General features: G+C 38.4%; 1 protein-coding gene across 2 annotated transcripts in view; it reads right to left on the reverse strand.

Annotated features, from left to right (window-relative positions):
• mta3 (metastasis associated 1 family, member 3) overlaps nt 1–22,387 on the reverse strand; it is a 49,701-nt gene that overhangs the window by 16,090 nt on the left and 11,224 nt on the right. For both annotated transcript variants that reach the window (XM_079801188.1, XM_079801187.1), the window contains exons 5-13: nt 17,107–17,170; nt 16,873–16,990; nt 9,547–9,649; nt 8,720–8,819; nt 8,434–8,622; nt 3,687–3,761; nt 3,492–3,550; nt 3,193–3,314; nt 1,716–1,873 (exon numbers count right to left, since the gene is read on the reverse strand). In XM_079801188.1, the coding sequence (XP_079657314.1) occupies nt 1,716–1,873; nt 3,193–3,314; nt 3,492–3,550; nt 3,687–3,761; nt 8,434–8,622; nt 8,720–8,819; nt 9,547–9,649; nt 16,873–16,990; nt 17,107–17,170 (988 nt within the window). The remainder of the gene's footprint in view (nt 1–1,715; nt 1,874–3,192; nt 3,315–3,491; nt 3,551–3,686; nt 3,762–8,433; nt 8,623–8,719; nt 8,820–9,546; nt 9,650–16,872; nt 16,991–17,106; nt 17,171–22,387) is intronic.

The following is a 22,387-nucleotide window of genomic DNA, read 5'->3' on the forward strand; positions in this document are numbered from 1 at the left end:
TAATCTAGGACTCGCTTAAGCCTTGTCTGTGAAACCGGGGGTAGATGTCTTAACTGTTGCTTTTAATCAATTTAATGCCTCCTTGCAGAGTAAAGCCCTATTCGGACGGGATTCATTTAACATGGAGAGGTGGGGTAAAGTAATTATTACTACAGCTTCTCAGTGATTTTAGTCCCATCCGAATGTGCCATCTCAGTGATCATTACGGACAATGTCGGTAAGGATTACTGCGACTTGTACCTTCTGTAAAACGGTCTAGAAAAATTACCTCAGGTAATATTAATCCCATGTGAATAGACCCACTGTAAAAATGTATGTAAATATTCCATCATTTCCTGCTGAAAAGTAGTTTTCCGTGGGTTTTCCAAGTATGGAGGAGTTTGAAAAAGCATTCAATTGCATTAGTCTGTGGCAAAACTCAAGCGTTTTCTGCTTACCATTCAGATCCAAAAGCAGGTCGAAAGCACTTGTCAGAGGCACAAAACTTCTTTTAGTTTTAAGTAAGTGCCTATTACCAACAGAATCCAATCAGAATTTAATTAATAAATCGCTCGACCGGACCTAACTGTTATATATAGATTTACAGAGGTGATGGCGGTGGGTAAATCGAGTTACCCCTCCCACTTCTGCTAGTTTCACTGAGATTTCTTATCCCGTGCGAATTGGCCATTAATATTACAGACGTCCTGTGGTAAAATTACACTACTCCATCTACCCTTGCAAATCTAATACCGTCCGAATAGGGCTTAAGTATTAATTTCTTTCCACCAAAAAAAAGAAGAAAGAAAATCATACTGACCTCAAACTTTTGAACAAATCTAATATATATATATTTTTTATTATTATTGTTTTTTTTATCTAGATTAATCTCACTGTAATCTTGGAATTAATCTAGATTAAAATGGCTCATTTGAATTCTGCCGAAGGCATTCAGAATATGTGTGCTCCTAAGTGATTGTTTGTCTTTTTGTAGTTTGAATAATAAATAACTTCTGTCCCTTTAAGACCTGACGCACACATGGATCCCAAACACTGTTCCTGTGAGCTGGTTATGACTATGTTTACGTTAAAACTCACCAAGATGGGCATGGAGACATTTTTTAGTGTATTTGACCATTAATAAGCTGGAAAAAGGAGCTCATTTTTGCCCTTGTATGTCAGAGGCGGCTTTATTACGGTATGTGTGAGTGCGCTTCAGATGCGAATGTGAAATCTGCGGGAATTAGTAGAATTAACGTTATGTGCAACCCGCGCGAAATTCAGACCGGTCACACCAATACTAACATGCTAAATCCAGCAGAACACCCGTTCACCATGTTCAGAGGGTTAACTGGGCTGAATGAGAGGAGGCGGGTGCGTGTCAACTCACTGTCGGTCGGAGAGGAGAGCGCGGCTGGTATTGATACTGTAGAAAATGAGTGTCGTATCGTTTCAGTAGGCATACACACAGGTTTGAAGACTCGTTCTCTCGCCCCCTACAGTGCAATTCAGCTAGGTATACATCCGCGCTAGAATATCAAGGTGAAAGTCATCATAGCTTGCGTAGTATAGACCCAGCTCCCAACCCAACTTTGAGAATAGATTAATGGCGATATTTTTTGTATCGCCCGATAAGAGTCTTGCGTTAACGCTGCACGTTAACGCCGATAACGGCCCACCACTAATATAGATATGTGCACCTCAACGCAGATCCAAACTGCGAGGGCAGTACTTACATTGGGTGCAGGGCTTGGAGGCGTTTTTTCCTCTGCCCCCTCAGCTCTGCTTGGCATCTTCAGGCCACCATACTTTTTCCAGTACATCCAGCAGGATACACACAGGCGACACTGCATGTTAGGAGGACCCCAAGAGTACCACTGAGCAGATTGTACACCTGTCAACAGAGAAGAGTGAATGAATGAATGAATGAATGAATGAATGAATGAATGAATGAATGAATGAATGAATGAATGAATGAATGAATGAATGAATGAATGAATGAATGAATGAATGAAAAATGCAGGTCTAATTACGCCTGGTGGGTCAGGAATCTCCTTCCCATTCAATTAATTCCGTTTATACTACGGGGCTGTTGAATGCTGGAATCTGATTGGTTGGCGAGCATTCTAAGGTGTGCAATTATTTTCAGGGAAACGCACAACTAAAGTAGTTCCAGGCAGGTCTTGACCGCATTACAGTTCCATATCACTTCGCCAAATGACTTCAGTTATTTCAAAAGGTCCTTACAGCCGACAACAGCACAAGAACCAAAACCTACAATGACACTGAACAAGCAAATAAATATAGTAAAAAATTTTACACGGCACCACTTCTGCCGGGAAACACTGCTCTACTTTACAGGCGTGAATTTTTTTATTAAAAAATAAATAATTAAAACAGAGCAGCCCAGGTGAGAAAAAGTAACACAAAAGTAACGTAACATACTTTTCTTAAAAAGTAACCAAGTAATGTTACTAAGTAACTTTTTAAGGGAGTAACACAATATTGTAATGCAAGTAACTTTCCCCAACTCTGACAATAACTGCGTTATTCTTCTATCAGTGGCTCAAGCCTCTGTTACTAACTCTAAAATTACGTTTTGGAATTAGCAACGGAGGCTTGGGTTTAGATGCGTAAAAAACACACAAGAGCGTTTTAAGGACAAAACCTGACAAATGTCTTGAAATAAATAATCTGAACAATATTTTGAGGTGTGGTAACCGTAGTATAAGTGGAATAATTGACTCTGGGCCATTGAATTATTTGAAAAATAGTGCACACCCGAGGTGGTCACGACACGTAGCGGAGTGGCCGTTACACCTCGGGTCTGCATCGTCAATTATTCCTTATATAACCAAGTCTGTCTGAAGGAACACTCAGCTTTCATAGAAACCTAATTGCAAACTGAAGAGAAATATAACAAGACGTCCTACAGCACAATGAAAGGATTAGGTGTCGAGAGGGATTAAAATCCCTTTATGCTCCCCGATGGGAGCACATTACTAAAAAGCAATATTGACCCAGACTAAGCATTGCTCATCACATAGATTGTGATGCGGCAGCTTTTGATTGATCAGATTGGAAGATAAAAGGGTGAAAATGTAGTATCCAGCCCCATTGATTACAGGAGGCGTGACATGTCCTCTGGGAAAAGGAGTGAATTGATTGGATGGCTGTGTTGACTGTAATTAGGCAAAGAGGGTCCTTACTCACCAAAACAGCTCTCACAAGCACGGCCGCCTCCGGCTGTGTGGAAACTGCCTGTGCCTGCTGCACCGTTCACAGTTGCCATCTTGCCATTACTGACGGAGATCTGGTTAGGGTTAGGTTTATTGCTGTGAGACAAAAAGCAAATTAGATTTCACACAATAATCTTTTACAGTTTATAAACATGCAAAATCGTAATCTGAGAAAGTGGTCACTGGAGATGCATTTGAGACCGGACCATTAAAATCATGCGAATGGTGTTCAGGTCTTTGAAATGTTGATGTTTTAAAGATGCCCACACTCACTATGTGGGGATGTAGACTTGCTTCAGCTTGCTCTCTGCTTCTGCTGCCTTCAGTCGTTTCTGTACAAAGTCACAAACATTCGGCACTGAGCGAGATCAAGAACAGTCAGAGCAAACAGAAAGATATTTCCAGATAATTAGAGTTTCTTCTATTTAAGCACAGCATAACTTTTTCAAGCAATTAAACACTGCTCACCTGCTGAACGTATCTGTCTGTGGTTTTCCACATGTAATAATACTCAATGATGCTGGTCAGTGACTTCCAAGGAAGCTGAAATAAAACAGGTCATTTCAAATGTCAGAAAGGAGGTATCATTCTGGAGATACAGCTCGTCTTGTCTTAATTCTTTAAATCGTCAGAATTTATGGAATATTTAGTCTGAGCGTGGTATGTCTGGAATCACATGCAGGCGCGCATGATTATTCATGAGCACCTGCTGAGTGCAAGGAAACGTGCATAAAATGGTCGCAAAGAATTTAAGAAATCTTAATTTAAAGCTGGCCGAGCCCCCACTTTTGGCCCGCATCTATGCGAGGGTGAGCAGAGCATAAAAATGAACACAGAGGTGTTCCGTGCAGACAGCTGGTGTTATGAAGAACATTTAGATTAACATCCTGAGGTGCTGCTATGTATTTTTAGTGGCTGGTTTCTCTGCCTTCCTTTCGTTTTTTGAACCCGGTAAGGAATAAGGATGAGAATCATGTCTATGAATCCAGGTTTTACGGTCTTCTTAACCGTTATGCTTAAGTTATGTTTCACAAAAACAATGACACTACAGATGTGTTTAATTAAAACATTAAGAAGAAATGTAACCACTTTTTATACATTGTAAGACTTTATCTTTAGTAATTTTCCTCATTCTGTAAATGGGGAAGTGACAACATGCACTTTGGAAGGTTGTCAGAGTGTTAAAAGGTAACATCATTATAATAGCTTATTAGTAATTTAATGCAATTTCATGAATAAAAATTATACAACAATTAGGCCGTTTGAACTTTAATGTCAGATTCCCTGTGAAACTTTAAAACCACATGTAGAGAATGAACGTAGAATCAGCAGGACAAGCTTGATTCGGTATCTCAACCCTTCAGGGGTGGTGATAAATGTTCAACATCATCCACTTCTATCTATTAAATCACAGCACAAATCAAATCACTATCGATGACCGCTTTAAGACAGAAAAGGGAAAACCAGTTTACCATTTAAACCACCCTACCAAGTCAATCTCTATGGGACTATTTGGTGCTTGTGAACCAGTAGTTCTTATGTGTGCAACAAAGTGGACACAAAGTAGAAGGGCAGTTGTTTTTCATTTCATTTTGAGAAGTAAAGCCCTGGAGTAAAAAATCCCATTTCTCAGAGCAATAGAAAACAGCTTTTCGTTGCGTTCACACCTTAACACCGAAGCTTTCACTCCATTCCCTATACAAATAAGTACTCTTGTCTCTCAACGAGCAGATCAAATGTTCTCAGTTAGATCAAGCAGCAACACACTCCAAATTCAATCCTTTCAGCTGCTCCAATCTTCCCATCGCTCAGCCGTACATCATGACTTCACCTCATCTCTGCAGCTACTCCTCCATCCAATCATTTGAAGTGCCATTCTTTGCTTTTGCTGTATCATTTTGTATCACCACATATAACAATCCTGTTTAAACTGTTCTTCTTTTCCCATATAGCAGTACATGAGGTGACAGAGGGAAACGCTGAGTTTTGCCATTCATTTAATTCTACCCCACCTTCTAGTTTTTTCTCTTAAAATAACATGAAAACCGAGCATGTATTTTTAACAGGCAAAATTTCGAAAAAGGTCAAATACATGACATCCAATCAAATTACTTCATCTTTTGCGGTCAAAACTGACTGCATCCACACAAGCAGTGTGCATATGATAGGTTCGCGCTACATTACTGCCGTTCTCACCTGTGTATAGAGATCGATTTAAGACTCAAAACTCTCGTCGATACAAAACATACCACGTGTGAATTCTTGTTTTTAATGTTGATAATATATTATACAAGCAAGAATGCGATTTTAGCGAAGAAGAATGTGGAATATCCACACAACTGCAAAAATGACATTAATTTTAACAACAGTTCAACAAACAAAAGGGTAATATTAAGTGCTGAACATTTTAGACGTTTACATGTGCACCAATAATGCGATTATTTCTAGTAATCAGAGTAAGGTCTTAATCGCAGTAAGAAGTTTACATGACATGAGCAGAACTTCTCAATCCAGTTTCCATGCAATTTTCATTATTCGCTAATAAGTATGGTTATACCACACTCAGATAGGCATACAGTATGCATGTTACCGGCCATTGTTTTAATTTACTTGCAAATTCAAAATACATTTTTATGGACGTAATGGATATTATTCGCTGCCGTGAAGAACAGCGCAATGCCGGGTTTGCCTATGCTCCCATCGCATTCTTCGTGCCATCTGGATGAAGATATGGAGCAGAGACCGCGCAGCCAGTTGTGTTGGCAGAGTTTGGCGATTTGGAGAAGAGAAAACTTCAGAATAATGTCATTGAGTTCCTTCATGAAGTTGTGTGAACACACGGCATTCGTATACGGCCACGCACATGCACACTTTGGTCAGAGTGGTAATAATGACTCAATGACTCACTCATCAAGACAGTGACTTACCGCCACCGTTTTAGTTTAATATTTAAAAAGTATCATTGTTTTTTTTACCTTCATTGCATATTTCTCCACTGAACATTTTTATTTAAAGCAATATTTTCTAAAAGGTATTTCTAAAAGATAAAAAAATGCATTGGAAAATCAATTTTAAGGGGGTAAATACTGTCCCCTGATGGAATAGGTGTGACTGCAGTGCAAGTGGAAGTGCAGAAGGATGTTAAATTCCTCGGGGGGTATACCTCTCTAAAAAGTTTGGGAACCACTGTCCTATACCAGCTTGTTTTTTCCCACTATTACCATTCAAAAGTTTGGGGTTTGTAAGATTTTAATACTTCAATAGTGACAGTAAAGATATTTACATTGTTACAATAAAAATGCTGTTCTTTTGAACTTTCTATTCTTAAAAAAATATGAAGCAGAACAGCTGCTTTCAACATTGATAAGGAAGAATTGTGTCTTAAGCACCAAATTAGCATATTACAATGATTTCTGAAGGATCATGTGACACTGAAGACTGGAGTAATACAATTCAGCTCTGCCATTGCAAAAATAAGTTACATTAAAATGACGTTAAAATTTGGGCTACCGAACATTTTCAGTCGAAAAACAGCCAATTTTCAGTTTCGGGCCAAAATGGTTTTGGAGGGCCAAAATCAGTGACCAAAACAGACGTTTAATTAGCACTTCTCTGATGGGACATTTTGACTGTGTCTATTTCGTGCACACAATGTGGATAAGTTACAACAGTTAAACATGTCAGCTGTGTGGATACTCTGAATTGACAATATTAATTTCTAGATTTTAATCGGTAATGATATGGCTTCTTAAATCTAAAATATTTTAGTCTGTGCTGTTTTCTATTGATACGTGATAAAACTTCACTAAACATTTGTAGCGAGCCTGTCATCCAATAATCGCAAAAAGCATTATGCTCATTTACTTTTAATATGAAGGAAAGGAACTTTAAAATTGTGTGGATTTTATTATGAAATTCTAATACTAAATGTTTTGGCTCTCTAATACGACGTGACATATCAAGCGGCAGCACAGATCAAGCACATGTGATCCGATTACCTCTTTTCTTCTAGTTACAGCACGAAATAAACATGGGTGAACATCAGAAGATATGTTCAAAGATACATTTCAACTTACCGAAATGAGTCCTGTCTCATGTAATCACTCAATTAGCATTTCAAATGGGGAAAGACATCAATAAAACAAGTTATTACAGTTTATTGTCCTTTAAATGTTTATATTTTACCAACAAACTGGAGTAGAAACAAATCTGCTATTAAAACGTTTATATAAAAACAGACTTACGTGCAATTTAAATGTTTGTACATTTCAGTTTTAGCTATTTGAGTGTTGATTATTAAGAAGTTTGATTAATTAATTGATTATTAATTTATTACTTATTTTAAGTTTCCTGAATTTTTGGTTTTGGCCCAGATTTTTTTTTTCAGTGAATCACTAATTCAAATAGAAAACATTTATTTCAAATTGTAATAATATTTCTCATTACTTTTTTGTTTTGTATTTTTTATCAAATACATACAAATCCTTAGTGAGCATAAGGCCACATCCACACGAAGCCAGAGCTTTCCCCATCCAATAGTTTTTTTCCCTTGTCTCAAGAAATATCTGCGTACAGCCGTACACACAAAACCACTGAAACCGACTCAAAATCATGTAGTATACATGCCAGACCAGTACGTGGTGCTGTAATTCTGCCAAAGAGATACACATGCGCATGCGGTGTCTGACTAGGGTCGAGAAGTTGGGTGATGACATCATTGTTTCACAAAATATACAGATTGGTTGTACAGATTTCAGATTTATCCACTCTGGGACCCGGTACCAAAAAAATAGCGGTTTCAGGCTCCCAAAACGCCGGATCCATCTGGACGAAGCACAGATACAATACAAAATCTTTATGTATACAGCTAAACGCGCCTCTGTGTGTACGAGACCTAAGAGACATCTTCAAAAACATACAAAAATGTTACTGATCCCAAACTTTGTAACAGTAGTGTATGCACTGTGAAAAATAATTTTCTATTTCAGTCTTTCAATTTCAAAATGTCACTTTTAATGTGATACTTGCCATTTCTTTGCAATTATTTGTGAAATTTACCAGCAATTTCTGAGTGAAAATTGTTTCAAAGTAAATCCTACAGTAATATTTTTTTTTTCAGTGTTTGAAAATTAACCCGCATCTCCAGTAAGATTTTGTGGACTGATTCAGAATCATTTGAAAAAGAAACAATGCAGTGTATAAAGTGCATACTCACAAAGTCTTGCCGGATATCGTTGAAGTCTTTGCCGTATTTCTCCAGCGCCTCCTCGAACAAGTTTGCTTCTGACGAGCTCCACTCCTCCATCTCATCCCGACACAGCACGGGCCCTCCTTGAGGAACGAGCACGCTCAGAGCACTGGACAGGTCATAGCCGTGCCGATGCAGGGTGTCCATAGCATGGAACTTTAAGAGAACGAGATAGACGAATAGTGAGAGAATTAATCAGGGTTTTCACATCTCCAGTGGATATAGAGACAGATGGTGCTGATGGGATGGGTACCAGTGTGATGTCTCGTGAGGCTGCCGCGGCACTCATGTGTAAGCTGGGCTGTCTGACGGAGCTGCTGCAGTCTAAAGCTCGAGCAAAAGTTCCAACCGCTCTGCACACAGATCACCAGATTAATTATGCAAATTTGATGGGGGAAAAAAATGACACAGTTTCCAATATCTTCTACAGCAGTGGTTCTCAACTGGCAGGTCAAGACCCAAAAACGGGTCGGTTATAAAAACGATCCAATTGTTTGGTGTAAATCTATCTGTAGGGCTGGGCATCAATACAGATTTGATTCCAATTCACAGGCTCTCAATTCAATTTGTGTATATTTCAGTTATAATATAAATTTAGCCTAGAATCGATATTGGGATCATTCATGAAGATTGTGATTAATTAATAGGGAGGGAATTCATTGTCCGATTAAAGTTGTTTCGATGAGACTCGCCATGTTAGGCAGATTCCAATAAGTTGCATGGCATGTCGTCTCTTCCTCAAGAACCGTGAAAAAACTAAACAATACATGGACAAAAATGGTTTGCGTCGATCAAGTTTTACTGGCATTAAAATTTAAATTCAAAAGACATTTAGAAAACAAACAAACTGTAGAGACGAACCACTTGGGTTTTTTCAACAGAAAACACATCATCAATATATAGCTCATGTAATATTAATCAAATTTTAGTGTTTGATTTCAATAGGCATGTGAGTGTTTCTGAATTTTGTCCAAATGTACAATTTTCACCCTGAAGCAAAACAGTTCAGAACCACTGTTTTAAAGGTCACTGACACATTGATGTATTAATATGAAATAGATCAAATGTAGAAAGACATACCGAGCAACCACAAGAAACTGGTCGATCTGTTTGTTGGACAGCGGACACTCTGGGTCCCACATCTTCATCTCCAGTTTAGACTGGTCTCTGTCATCAGGCTCTCCTAAAGAGAAATGTTCTTTCATCAGAGCTGGCTGTGCAAAACCAGTGGGTAAAAAATTTGCCATCGACAAATCTGTCAAGACAACGCAGGCAACATGTTCCCGTGGCAACGATGGGAATTAACACGTAAATCAAACCTGGCGTAAGGTAATGATGGAAGACAGCCTGCTTAGCAAGATCATGAAGAACGATGATGATGACAGGTATTATCATCATCAGCCCACCAGCCTGTCATTCGAATGAAGAGCAAGGCACTTAATCCTGCGTTGTTGTGTAAATGCTGAACTATAAGTCGTTTTGGATGAATGTTTTGGATACGCTAAACGAGAAGATCAGAGTCCATGGGTTCAGATCAAATCTCCTTCCTTAGTTTAACTATATCATTTAAAAAGTTGATGCTCTGTATCCATCTTCTAAAATCTAGACATCTAAATCTAGAACTGAAAAGTGCTTCACTCACACTGTGACTGGCCTTTCATTAAAGATAATAGGAGCCGTTGACTGCACATTGTCGCAAGTATGTGAGAGTGGAGCAGGGTCACAGACTTACAGTTGGAGTCATAGTGGGGGGGGTCACAGACTGACAGAAGAGCAATTTCACACTTGACTGGTGGAACACGGCGATACTGTAAATGTGCAGTTTTTCTTGTGATGCAGCGGTGCTCACGATCCAAACTCATTGTGACATTTTGACACTGCAAATAAGCAACAGAACAACCCAACGAGACTACTATTTCCAGGGGAAACAAACTTTACAGCTCAAACACAAAATAATCACCTCTTTGCCTGCAAACAAAAGTTTTTTCACTGTCTGGCTGAAAGGTTAAGGCTAAAAATGGTAAGGAGTGGTTCTAGTTATATGTTTCCACTTGAGCCTGGTACGGCACAGCACAATTACAAACCATTCTCAGTATGGTTTGCTAATCGTGCTGAACCGTACTAGTAGAATACTGTAGTGACATCGCTATTCAGGATTGGTCACTTGACTGTTGCATGGCTACCAGTTTCTCTCTAGCTTGCTAAGCGCGGTATTTGAGCGACGTAAACACAAATGAAGAATAAAATTAAAATAAATATCTGATCATCCTCCACAACTCTTGCGTTACCAAGGCAACACATTTGTATTACTGTATCGCTCCGAATACAACCCCCTTTTTCAAGATGTATCTTTTGGAAAAAGTCTTTTTGAAGACCAAATCTTGTATTTTATAAAGAACATTTTTAAAAAGAAAATGCTTTTATTTGTAAATTTTCATATTGCATATTTTCATATTTAAATTTTTGTATTGAAAGTATGGTAAATAGTGGTAAAATGCACAAACGATCACATTTAAAAATAAGCACTTTTTGGCATACCATACAAATAGCCTGTAACCCATCTGAATTATATAACAATTGGGCTATCCATCTCATAGTAAAAACCACATAGCCAAAAATGGGTACAATTCATCAGACCTTTAAGACCAGATTTTGTCAAGGTAACAAGTTGAAGGAACGTCCACTTCTTATTGAAATTGAAATCTGGGTACCGTCTTGTGTTTTAAAATCACGTACGGTGAAAGCTTGTTCCTGTCAGCGAGGCGCGCAAACGTGACAGTCAAGCGGCTCTTAGACACTCATTAAGATAGTGAATTGTAAAAGTCTAGAGCCTGAATATAAGCCAAACCCGTTTTTTTCCCCGATGTATTTCTAAGAAGAAAAAAAACATTGTCTTATATTCTGAACAATACAGTACAATTCAAATAGCTCTGTTATCAGCCCCACAGTGGAAAATAAAAAACCATATCCGGCTAGGCTGGATCGGCACAGTTAAGCAACAAGTGCGGTTTGGCCCAAAAAGCAGCTAAAGATGCCTCACAAAAAAAGCATTAAATGTAACTCATTCTGAAATCTAGTCTGATTTAAAGGCCCACATACACCAAACTGGCATTGAAGAACTAGCGGAATGTGGTCTTGCCTCATGTCAACTGCATCCAGTTTTAAAAGTTGTGCTTGAATACACAGAGGACTACAGAACAAAAGCACGTACATTCTGGCTAAAAAAGGCAACTCTCCATACCAGCAGGTGGCAGTATACAGTATTCATCATTAAAAAAGGGAAATCGGCAGAGCTAGGACTGCCAATATAAACAAAGCAGCATTTGCATACCATTTTTTTGCACAAATCTCACTCACCACAGATGTTTTTTATAATAGAGTGGTGGAGGTATGACGTCACTTTGCAGGCCAACCCGCATTTAGCATCAGACTGGTTCCCTCGAGAAAAGCACAAGACCCACCCACTTTTTATGATCAATGATATTGGACCCACTCACTTTTATCGTCTCTAATTCAGCACGTCTGTTTACCTACCTCTAACCGATAAACATTTATCATTAAACACGTTAGATGCTTTATTTCCAGTTTTCTAGTATTTTCTTCATTTTTATTGAAAATAAATGCCTTTCCGATCTGATATGTGATGGGAAAAGGGAGTAGAGTGAGTTCGGCAAAAGGCGGATTCGAACCTTTTGCCGATTTGCGTCAAAACTTGATGCCATGCATCTTACCCCTTCACTATTGCTGCCCTTAATAATACGGTGATTTTCGTAATTTTGTCTCGCCCAACCAGGCGTTTAGCAAACAAGGCGGTATATTTGTTCTTAATGTAAATGGCATTTACTCCATTAAAATTTTTCAGAGAGAGGACCCACCCACATTTTTTTGCTTCCGACGCCCATGAGCACAATTATGTGCATAATGAGGCTGTAAAAGCAGACCGAGCTCCCCTTTTCGGCGTGATGACATTTAATCTCCTCGACAGCCTTTGTAGTCCCGTTTAGACACTAGGTAGCAACCGACTTTTTCAAGACACTGAACAGCTTCAAAAAAATCATGAGTGGGGTAATACTGATGTATTTTATGTCGTAGAATAAAACGTGAAAGTATCTTGAGCTTGTGTTCACCACAGACCTTATTTCAGCCGTTTAACCAAAACCCTAATTTAAAAAAAGGCGAGGGAACCGGAAGTGCTAAAATGCTAACTCGCTTCCGCGTTTAGCCTACAAAGTGATGCCATACCTGCAACGTCAAATTAAAAAACAGGATTACAGGGCAGAACTGCAATATGGCAAATCATTATTGCTGATTAGTTCTCTAGATACTGTAGGGCTGTAACGATTTGACCAAAAATAAAAACCTTGATTAATTGAACATTTTACCTCGATTACGATTAATGAACGATTATTTAGCTTTTTTTTTTTTTTTTTGCCCTCATAAGGTTAAGTTCACTGATAAGGTTTATACTGTAAATATTTTCTACTATTAAAAAGTGGATTTTTTTTCTAATGAAAAAGTTTATTTCTTTGTGATTTTAAAATACTTGAAGGAAACGGTTGACTTTCAGCAGTTATTGTCTATGAGGCAGATTTCTGTTTGTTGTACATCAGATACAGATAAATTAACACAGTAGTAGACACATTACATTTATTTGAATGCATTAATGAGAGAGTGATTGTGTGTGTGAATTACTCATTCCGTCTTTATTCATTATGAAGCTGTGGTTTGTACTTACTTCAAAAGGTATTAAAATATGTGCTATAACGGTTGAGTTTCTAAGCTACTTTAGTGACTTTACTTTAGTCACAGTTTCTGTTTCTGCGCGATCTTCTGCGATCTTCACGTGATGTGCGAGCTTCTGTCCGAGTGCTCGTTTGTCACAATATATCAGGCATTAGTTCAACATAATACACATCTGATGGTCGAAAACTGGCAGGGCTTAAACCACATACAAATGACACGCTTTGTAAGGACGCACGCAGGTGAAAGTGATCTGGCTTCAGGGCGCGTTGTCAGAGACGCGACACGGCTCGGCTCTCTCACAGAAAAAAGCTGAGCCCTGAACGGATATATTGTCCGTATTGTTGTTTTTGAATAGTGCACAATCGCTTAAAATGTTGAAACTGGCAAGCCTTTAAACGCATTTACTTGACAAACTTTATGAGCACGAAAGTGAAAGCGATCTGGCTTCGGGGCTTGCGCGCGCCGTCTGTGTGTGTGTGTGTCGCAATGCGTAGGCTATAAGAACAGCAATTAACTGACCTGTATATAAACTGTGTAAAACGTGTAGTTGCTATAGTGATTCTGAGCATCTATATACACAGATAACCGCTCCTGCATCTCTCTGTGTGCCTGCAAACTGCACTTGATGTGACTGACGGGCGGAGTCACGTGAAAACCGAAATAACTGACATGGGAAAAATATGTTGGTTAGAGGTTCTGAATGTCGGTTTTAGTTATTTTTCGATTAATCGTACAGCCCTAAGATACTGTAATAATGATTATTAATGTTGTTTAAAAGAATACATTAAAAAGGGGGCTCAAGCCCCTTTCAAAAATAATCAACAATAATACTATGGTCAATAAAAAAAATATTTGAATCTTAATAAGAAAATGTGTATAAAACAGTAATGAATCTCTCAAAAGTCACTATTCACAAAATGTTTATCTTTTTGTTTTAATTACTTTGCTCACTCCAAAAAATGTAATATAAATAAAAATAATTTGTTATTCATAACTGTGACCACATAAAAAGTTTACAAAAGCAAAGGACCGCAGACCATATATATGGCTCTCTACATTGTTGTCGTGTAAGTGTGCCCAAAGAATCAGGATAATTGTAATGTGACGATTGGGTGGGGGTCGGAGTGAATATCTAAATCAGAGAACATCATAGGTTTGGGTCGGTGGTGGGTGGGTGATTTATTCTTACCAGCAGATTCGGGTGACATTAGCTGATAGGTCTCTTTTGTGTGTGGCATGTTTTCATTTTCGTTTTGGTATTTTAAAGACTGTCATGTGAAGGTTTTAGATTCAGTCTCTGTCTTTCATCGGAGCTGCATATTGTGTGGTCGTGACTCAAATGCTTTGCTCTCCACTCAGGTACAAAAGCTGAAGTCGGTTATTTAAGATTTGAATGATAAACTTGAGACGTGTTGGTGGTGATAATAATTTCCAGTTTTATGGATGTCTTTGATATTTATTTTAATCACTGTCACTGGTTGGCTACAGGTAATATTCATGGCAAGCGCAATAACAGAATACAGACGAGTAATAATAAATAGTAAAAGTAATAATAGTAATAAAAGTAAAAAGGCGAGCGTGCATTCAAAAGTGATACTGCTAATACTGTGGTCTAAAGTTGATAAAAAGTGTGAAAGCCACACAATTTTGGTCAAAGAGCCACAGGCTCATTGGACTTCTTAAATCACCAGTGACTCTAAATGCCTCTGATTGGCCATTACATTCAAACGCTCAACAGAATTGTGCATGATTGGTTATAATGCTCAACCCTGCAAAAAAACACGTAAAAGAAATGTTTGATGCAATGTTAGCAGTCAACAATATTCATTCACTTTCAACTCAACAGTCATAATTGATTGTTCCCAAGGCATTTTTTGCCCCTTATTTTTGTTCATTTTGGTGGCATGTTTGTCCCAAGCCCCTGTTTATTTCTGACCCTGCCCGAGAACACCTTTTTAAACTAGGGATGCTCATATTGACCGTTTAAGTTACCAGAAAGTAAAATTTTTGAGCGATTAATACTATCAGTTAAAGGTGAACTATGTAGGATTTTTGCAGTAAAATATCCAGAAACCACCAGGCCAGTGTTATACATTTTGTTCAGTTGAGTACTTAGAATATCCCAAATGTTTTCAACTATTTGTAAATCGTGAGAAAATTGCTATTTTAACCAAGGAACCGGGACGTGTGAGCTATGCGTGTGAGGGAGTCGCCTGTCGATTGCGTCATATCTGCGTCACCCTCGGTCTCCGGTTTTATTCAGTGAAACACTTTACTCTCACTGCAGTGTGAACAAGTGTCATAGCAGCCGCCGAGCGAACGTCATAACTTCCTTTTCAACACACTCAGATATATCTAATACGATAAACAGAGTTGCGTTACCTCAAACTCATGACTGGAAAAGAGGAAGTTGCGCCGGCAACCGTGTCATAATAAAAGTCCCGCCAGCGACTATGCCATAATAACAGTCCCGCTCTTAAATCGCTCCTGCGGCCTTGCTCCGCTCCACAACACTCGGTCCTGCTCTGCTTCACTACAGTAATGTTAATAATCGCATCCATGAACATGATTTCTGCCCGAGTCCTATCCTGACTGTTTTCCACCGACTGTGAGGTGAAGACCACATGTCCCGAGATTCTGCGCTCAAACGTGCCGTCATCAAACTACACCTTTGTTTTGAACAGACGACCTCTAGTGGACGGAAAAGTTACATAGTGTAGCTTTAAACGGTTTAAACGTTTTTTTTTTTTATGTTTTTTTTTTTTGTTTGCTGCATGGTTGAAGAAAAATATGCTGTATGTGTTAACTCACGGGGCGTCGACATGTGCAACCAAACGTGTCTACACAGACATATTTCGCAAAATGAAGCAATGGAATGGTATTAAAATACAGCAGTAGTACAAGCTCCTGACTGGTGGAAAGCAAATGAAAGGCGCTTCCAAAGCCTGGTCATTCTAGCGCAACGTTATCTCCGTATTCCCGATTCCCAACAGGCTGCGCTACAGACTAACCCACATCACGTAGACATGTTACTTTAAAAAAAATAAAAACCATACAAGGTGTGGATTGAGGTAGGCCTGCTATTTTTATTTGAAACTTTGAAAACTATTCCGGTTCTTCAAAGCTTCAAACGGATTCAGTGTAGTTTTGTTTTGTCACCTTAATTTGGTAATTATTTAAGTGAAAAATATTAAGTGTAGGCCTATTTATTTTATGCTTTTTATTCATATTTTATTCCGTTTTTCTCTGTTGTCAGAAATGCAGGTGCGTGAAAATTTGATAATGTGAAACCAGGTTCTGTTGTTGTTGAGCTGTTCTGTATGCTGCTGTTTGCACGGTAACATAAACCCGTGAAAAAAACGGGTCACAGATACTCGGCAATTGTATTTTTATTTAATGTCAATTCAATATTATAATCTTATCAGTTAATGGTTAATAATCGGATAATGAGCCACGGTTGTCAGTCGGGAAAATTAACCGAAATGAGCATCCTTATTTTAATCTGACTCAGATGCTCCACCAGCCAAACAAACCCAACTCTGATTGTTGACTTGTACTTGCATTAAATGCTCTAGTTTGAGCTTTGTCACTGAGACAAAGAAAATTTGCTAAATATTCATACTTAAAAGAAACTGACACCTATGATAAATAATATAAACTAACCTTCCTGTAGCATTTCTGGGACATCAGCCTGAAAACGTGGACCAACGCGAATCTCCCCCTTGTCGGCCAATAGTGTCTTCTGTGTGGGGTCGTACACCAATGAGTAAAAAAATGTGTCCTGAGAGAGAGAGAAAGATAGAGAGAGAGCGAAAGCAATAGTTAAACAATAATTCATTCAATTTAGACATCCAATCAACTTAAGATACAAAATAGCATTTAAAGACAGAACTTTACCTCTTTATCAAGGTAGGAGAGCACAGCTTCTGTCTCGTTCAGGAGGGCCACACTGCACTTCCCTCTATTTCCACCACCCCAGATAAAAAAAGATAATAAATAATTAAAACATGCAGCCCCATGTGTTATGTTCTGCATCCAGCTGTCTCCACAGATCCTCTAATCCACAGCACAGTAAAAGGGGGGACGAAGGGGGAGACACTAGGTGCAAGATTACAGAAGAATGTGTGAGTGTGTGATGGTGACATGAGCAAAGATGAAAAGGTGAGAAAAGAGCAGATGGGTGAGAGGACTATAATAAAATCCAGGAAATTAAAGGAGAAAGGGCAGAGAGAGGAAACCGATAAGAGACAGCCACAGACAATGAGAAAGCGCTGAACAAAATCATTATGGAGCTATTGGACAGTGGAAAACGGATGCTAATCTCTGTGCTCCTCTGAATGAGAGTTTAACCATGAAAACTGCCACGTTTACATCCAATCTGCACTGTTGGAGAAGCTACTTTGAAACTGTAGCTACCCAAGCTACTAATTTAAAGGGATAGACCAAAAATTAAAATGCTTACTCACCATCATTTCACTCCAAACCTGTATAACTCTTTTTGTCCACACAAGTCAATGGGAACTCAAACTGTCAGCTTAACAACATTCATCAAAATATCTTCTTTTGTGTTTCACAGAAAGAAAGTCAGTCATACAGGTTTGCAATGATGTAATTGACATAAGGGTGCAATGATGCAAGGGTGAGTAAATTATGAAAATCTACATTTTTGGGTGAACTATTTTTTTTAAGTAGTTAATATTAGCAACACTACCAGATACACATTGACAATAACTTTTTCTAATTAATAGTCTGATTATAAATTAGGGGTGGGGGGAAAATTCAATTCTTAGATCCACCGCTCTGAAGTGCGGGAAGTGCAGCGCCCCGGACCGGCTGTGGCATGCACATAACAGAGACGCATGATGGCTGATCGAGAAATCTGACCGGCACCCTCTGCATTAAAAGCTAGCGTTAGGGCTGCTCGATTATGGAAAAAATCATAATCACGATTATTTTGGTCAATATTGAAATCACGATTATGTAACACGATTATTTCACATGACTTTGGGAATGTGTTGTATTTATTAAAAATACACCTTTCAACAATTCAATTGAAATTGTAACATTTGTTGTACTTTTTGAACTATTAAAATAAATAATATAACATATATTTGAATCAAAGTATAAAAGTATTCACGTAAAAATGATAACCACAAATAAATAAGATCAACAATATGGTTCGGCTATGCTTTTCATGTACGTCTAACATTAGTTTTCAGGTACAGAAATGTATCAAATGTAAAATAACATTGCATATTTGAGTGCATAAATTAAAGATTAATCCTATTAAACTTACAAAAGCTATTCAATCAAGAGCAGTGAGTGATGTCCTTGTCTTTTGTTGTTTGACATTAAACAGACAGCAGTAAAGGCTACTGCCCCTTTAAGACCTCGCGTCTTCTTTATCGACTGTATAAAGTTCACTTAAGGCATATACAGACTATGTCTGCTAAGATACTCATCAAGATGGACATGTTGACATACGTTTTGTGTGAGTTTGTCCGTTTAAGAGCAAGACTTGAAAGAGAACTCAATATTTGCGCGCTGAGAGACGTGTGCGCGCTCTCGGATGAGCGCACAGAGACACATTTTCTCACAGCGCGCGCGGCTTCTCATTCTAAACCTAAACCCTAAAGCACTAAACCCGGGTGATGACGGTGAAAACGACTGGTCATATTCGAAAATATGGCAGCACTCGCAATCTCGCATGCATTGAACAAAGTTTACAAAGAGAGAATTATTTGAAAAATATGAAGGAAAAAAAGGACGTTTACACGGCTCCCCTGCTCTTGTCAGTTTTTGTTTCTTTATTAGATTGTCATAGGTCACTCTGTTTAATTTTCAAGTGGTTAAACAAATTCGTGGTGTTTCCTTGCGTTGCAGCCACTGCCATGTAGCAAATCTTAGCATGTTTCTGCTCGTCGTCTGATTCCTCGAAGCCAAACTGTTCCCAGACAACGGAGTTGGTTTTGCCTTTTTTGCTCACCAAACGCTGCTGTAACTGCCCTCCTTCTGCCATCTTTACTCGCGCCGAGTTTTTAAATTCCAGCGGATGATATGCACACGAGACTCACGACCTGAGAAAGATTTGTGGGTTCGGGACAGTGTTGCCAACTCTCGCGAGACAAATAAGCAACCACAGCTTCAAAAACTAGCCCAAAACAAGCCCAATATTATTATATTATTTATTATCATCATCAATATTATTTATGATAAATTATTTTTGATCAATAAATGAGCCTGCAACATATTAAACTGAAACCTCTCAGAGTTTGAAAAGCAAAAACAGATGTGATTTTACAAAAATCATCGAATTGCAATAAAGGACACACAATATCCTCCGATCAGCTGTGAACAGAAGAGGTTTGAAGAGTGAAGAGTGACTCATAGTCGGAGTTAGTGCACACATATTAGGGGCAGTAAGTAGTGAACACACACACACTGCAAACCGTGAAAAAGACAAGCCCTGCATCTCATTGTGCACATCTGCCCTAAATAGTACTGAAAATTACTAATGTCACACTATTTAGGATGGATAGTATGCACATTGGGACACAAGCACTAAGGGAGCTCTGCAACATAGCCACATATATATAATAAAATAAATTCGAACCATACCTACTGTTATTATTAGTAGACTTGTTTTTTTATAATAGCCTGTAATTTTAAATAAAATTACAAATATATTTTTTTAATTAAATTAGGTGCCTCTCCTCCCTCTTTCCTCTCCATCTCTGCTGGTGGCATTGTTGTAAAAATGTATACGTCTATTTACGTCTACTAACTATCATTACGTGCATTTGTAACGTCACATGCCTGCACGTTGAACGCGATTTTTCTTCAATGAAGGGGAGAAGGAGGCGGGATATAAAAGGACGGATTACTACAGCACTTGTATCTGAATGGCTATTAGCTGTGAGAAGACAGTCAGTCAATGTATTGGACACAACAGCGACCATAAATGTAAAGAAACGAAGTTGCTTATTATATTTTCCTAACAAGCAACCACATTTTTTAAAATAAGCCCAAAAAACCGCAACCCGCGACTCGTGATTTTTTAACGCGACTTGCCAAAAAAAGAAGCCCAAAGTCACGTGTTATACGCGGACTTGGCAACCATGGTTCGGGAGGGGCGGATGTGCGCGTGCGCGTTTCATTCAGAACGCAAGGCAAAATAATCGTTTTTTCTCGATTGTACTATTTTGGTGATCGTTGGGAGGCAAAATCGAAATCGAAATCGAAATTCGATTAATTGCACAGCCCTAGCTAGCGTATGAAAGCACTTCAATGAAGTTGAAGGGGAAAATGACCTGGACAAGGGCCACACTAAATGCAAGTTGTGTCAAACTAAACTAAAATATTTTCTAAACACAACAAACATCAGAAACCATATTACACACGTTTCCAACGCTCGGTTGTACCGGTAATGTTAGTTGCTGCCAACCAGAGAACCACAAACTCTATCTCAGATTTGATGGTCAAGGATTTGTGTCCATATTCTTTGCAGACGTTAATTTAGTGTTCAGATGTTCATTTCAGAAAAGCTGTTTTCGATTGGGGTATACAGCAAAAATTGCTCAGGATTTAGTTAAGTCATAATTCTTAGACTCTATTATTTATTTGTGTATAAGAGCAACTGTATGTTACTAGTTATTCAAAATAGTCCACCAGCATTACTTTTGTATGAGAGCTGCTGGTACAGAATTCTATATTTTTTTATAAAAGCTGTGATTTTGGTACAACAAAATGTTTATTATATTGTCTGAAGGATTATATTGCTCATAACATTATTTTATGTTAGTGATTGGTTATTACTTTATGTTAGTGATTCAGAATATGCTGAAGTCTGTAATAATTTACTACAAGTACTGTCAATCGATTAAAAATATTAACTAATTAAATCACACATTTATCTGTAATTAATCGTAATTAGGGATGGGCATTCGATTAAATTTTCTTAGTCGATCGTCGGGAGAATTAACGATCGACTATCGATTAATCATAGGGCTTTAACGATTTGCCCCAAAATAAAAACCTCGATTAATTAAACATTTTACCTCGATTGCGATTAATGAACGATTATTTTTCTTCTTTTTTTCTTTTTTTTTTTTGCCCTCATAAGGTTTTTGAGTAAGTTCACTGATAAGGTTTGTACTGTAAATATGTTCTACATATTTATATATAGAACAGGTGGATTTTTTTTCTAATGAAAAAGTGCATTTCTTTGTGATTTTAAAATACTTGAAGGAAACGGTTCACTTTCAGCAGTTATTGTCTATGGGGCAGATTTCTGTTTGTTGTACATCAGATACAGATAAATTAGCACATAGGCCTATATTACATTTATCTGAATGCATTAATGAGAGAGTGATTGTGTGTGTGAATTACTCATTCTGTCTCTATTCATTATGAAGCTGTGGTTTGTACTTCAAAGGTATTAAAATGTATGCCTATAACGGTTGAGTTTCTAAGCTACTTTAGTGACTTTACTTTAGTCACAGGACAGCGATGACACTGCGTTTCTGCGCGCGATCTTCATGTGATGTGCGAGCTTCTGTCTGAGTGTTCGTTTGTCACAATATATCAGGCATTAGTTCAACATAACACACATCTGATGGTCGAAACTCGCTTTAATGTTCAAACTGGCAGGGCTTAAACCACATACAAATGACAAACTTTGTGAGTACGCAGATGAAAGATCTGCCTTCAGGGCGCGCGCGTTTTCAGAGACGCGACACGGCTCGGCTCTGTGTATCACAGAAAGAAGCTGAGCCCTGAACGGATAAGTTTTCCGTATTGTTGTTTTTGAATAGAGCACAATCGCTTTAAATGTTGAAACTGGCAAGCCTTTAAACGCATGTACTTGACAAACTTTATGAGCACGAAAGTGAAAGCGATCTGGCTTCAGGGCTTGCGCGCGCCGTCTGTGTGTGTGTGTGTGTGTGTGTGTGTGTGTGTGTGTGTGTGTGTGTGTGTGTGTGTGTGTGTGTGTGTGTGTGTGCGCGCACGTGTGTAGGTAGGCTATATGAAGAATGGCAATTAACTGACCTGTAAAAACTGTGTAAAACATGCAGTTACTATAGTGATTCTGGGCATCTATAAACACAGATAACCGCTCCTGCATCTCTCTGTGTGCCTGCAAACTGCACTTGATGTGACTGACGGGGCGGAGTCACGT

Source organism: Gobio gobio, assembly GCF_949357685.1.
Source record: "Gobio gobio genome assembly, chromosome: 20".
Classification (NCBI taxonomy): Eukaryota; Metazoa; Chordata; class Actinopteri; order Cypriniformes; family Gobionidae; genus Gobio; species Gobio gobio.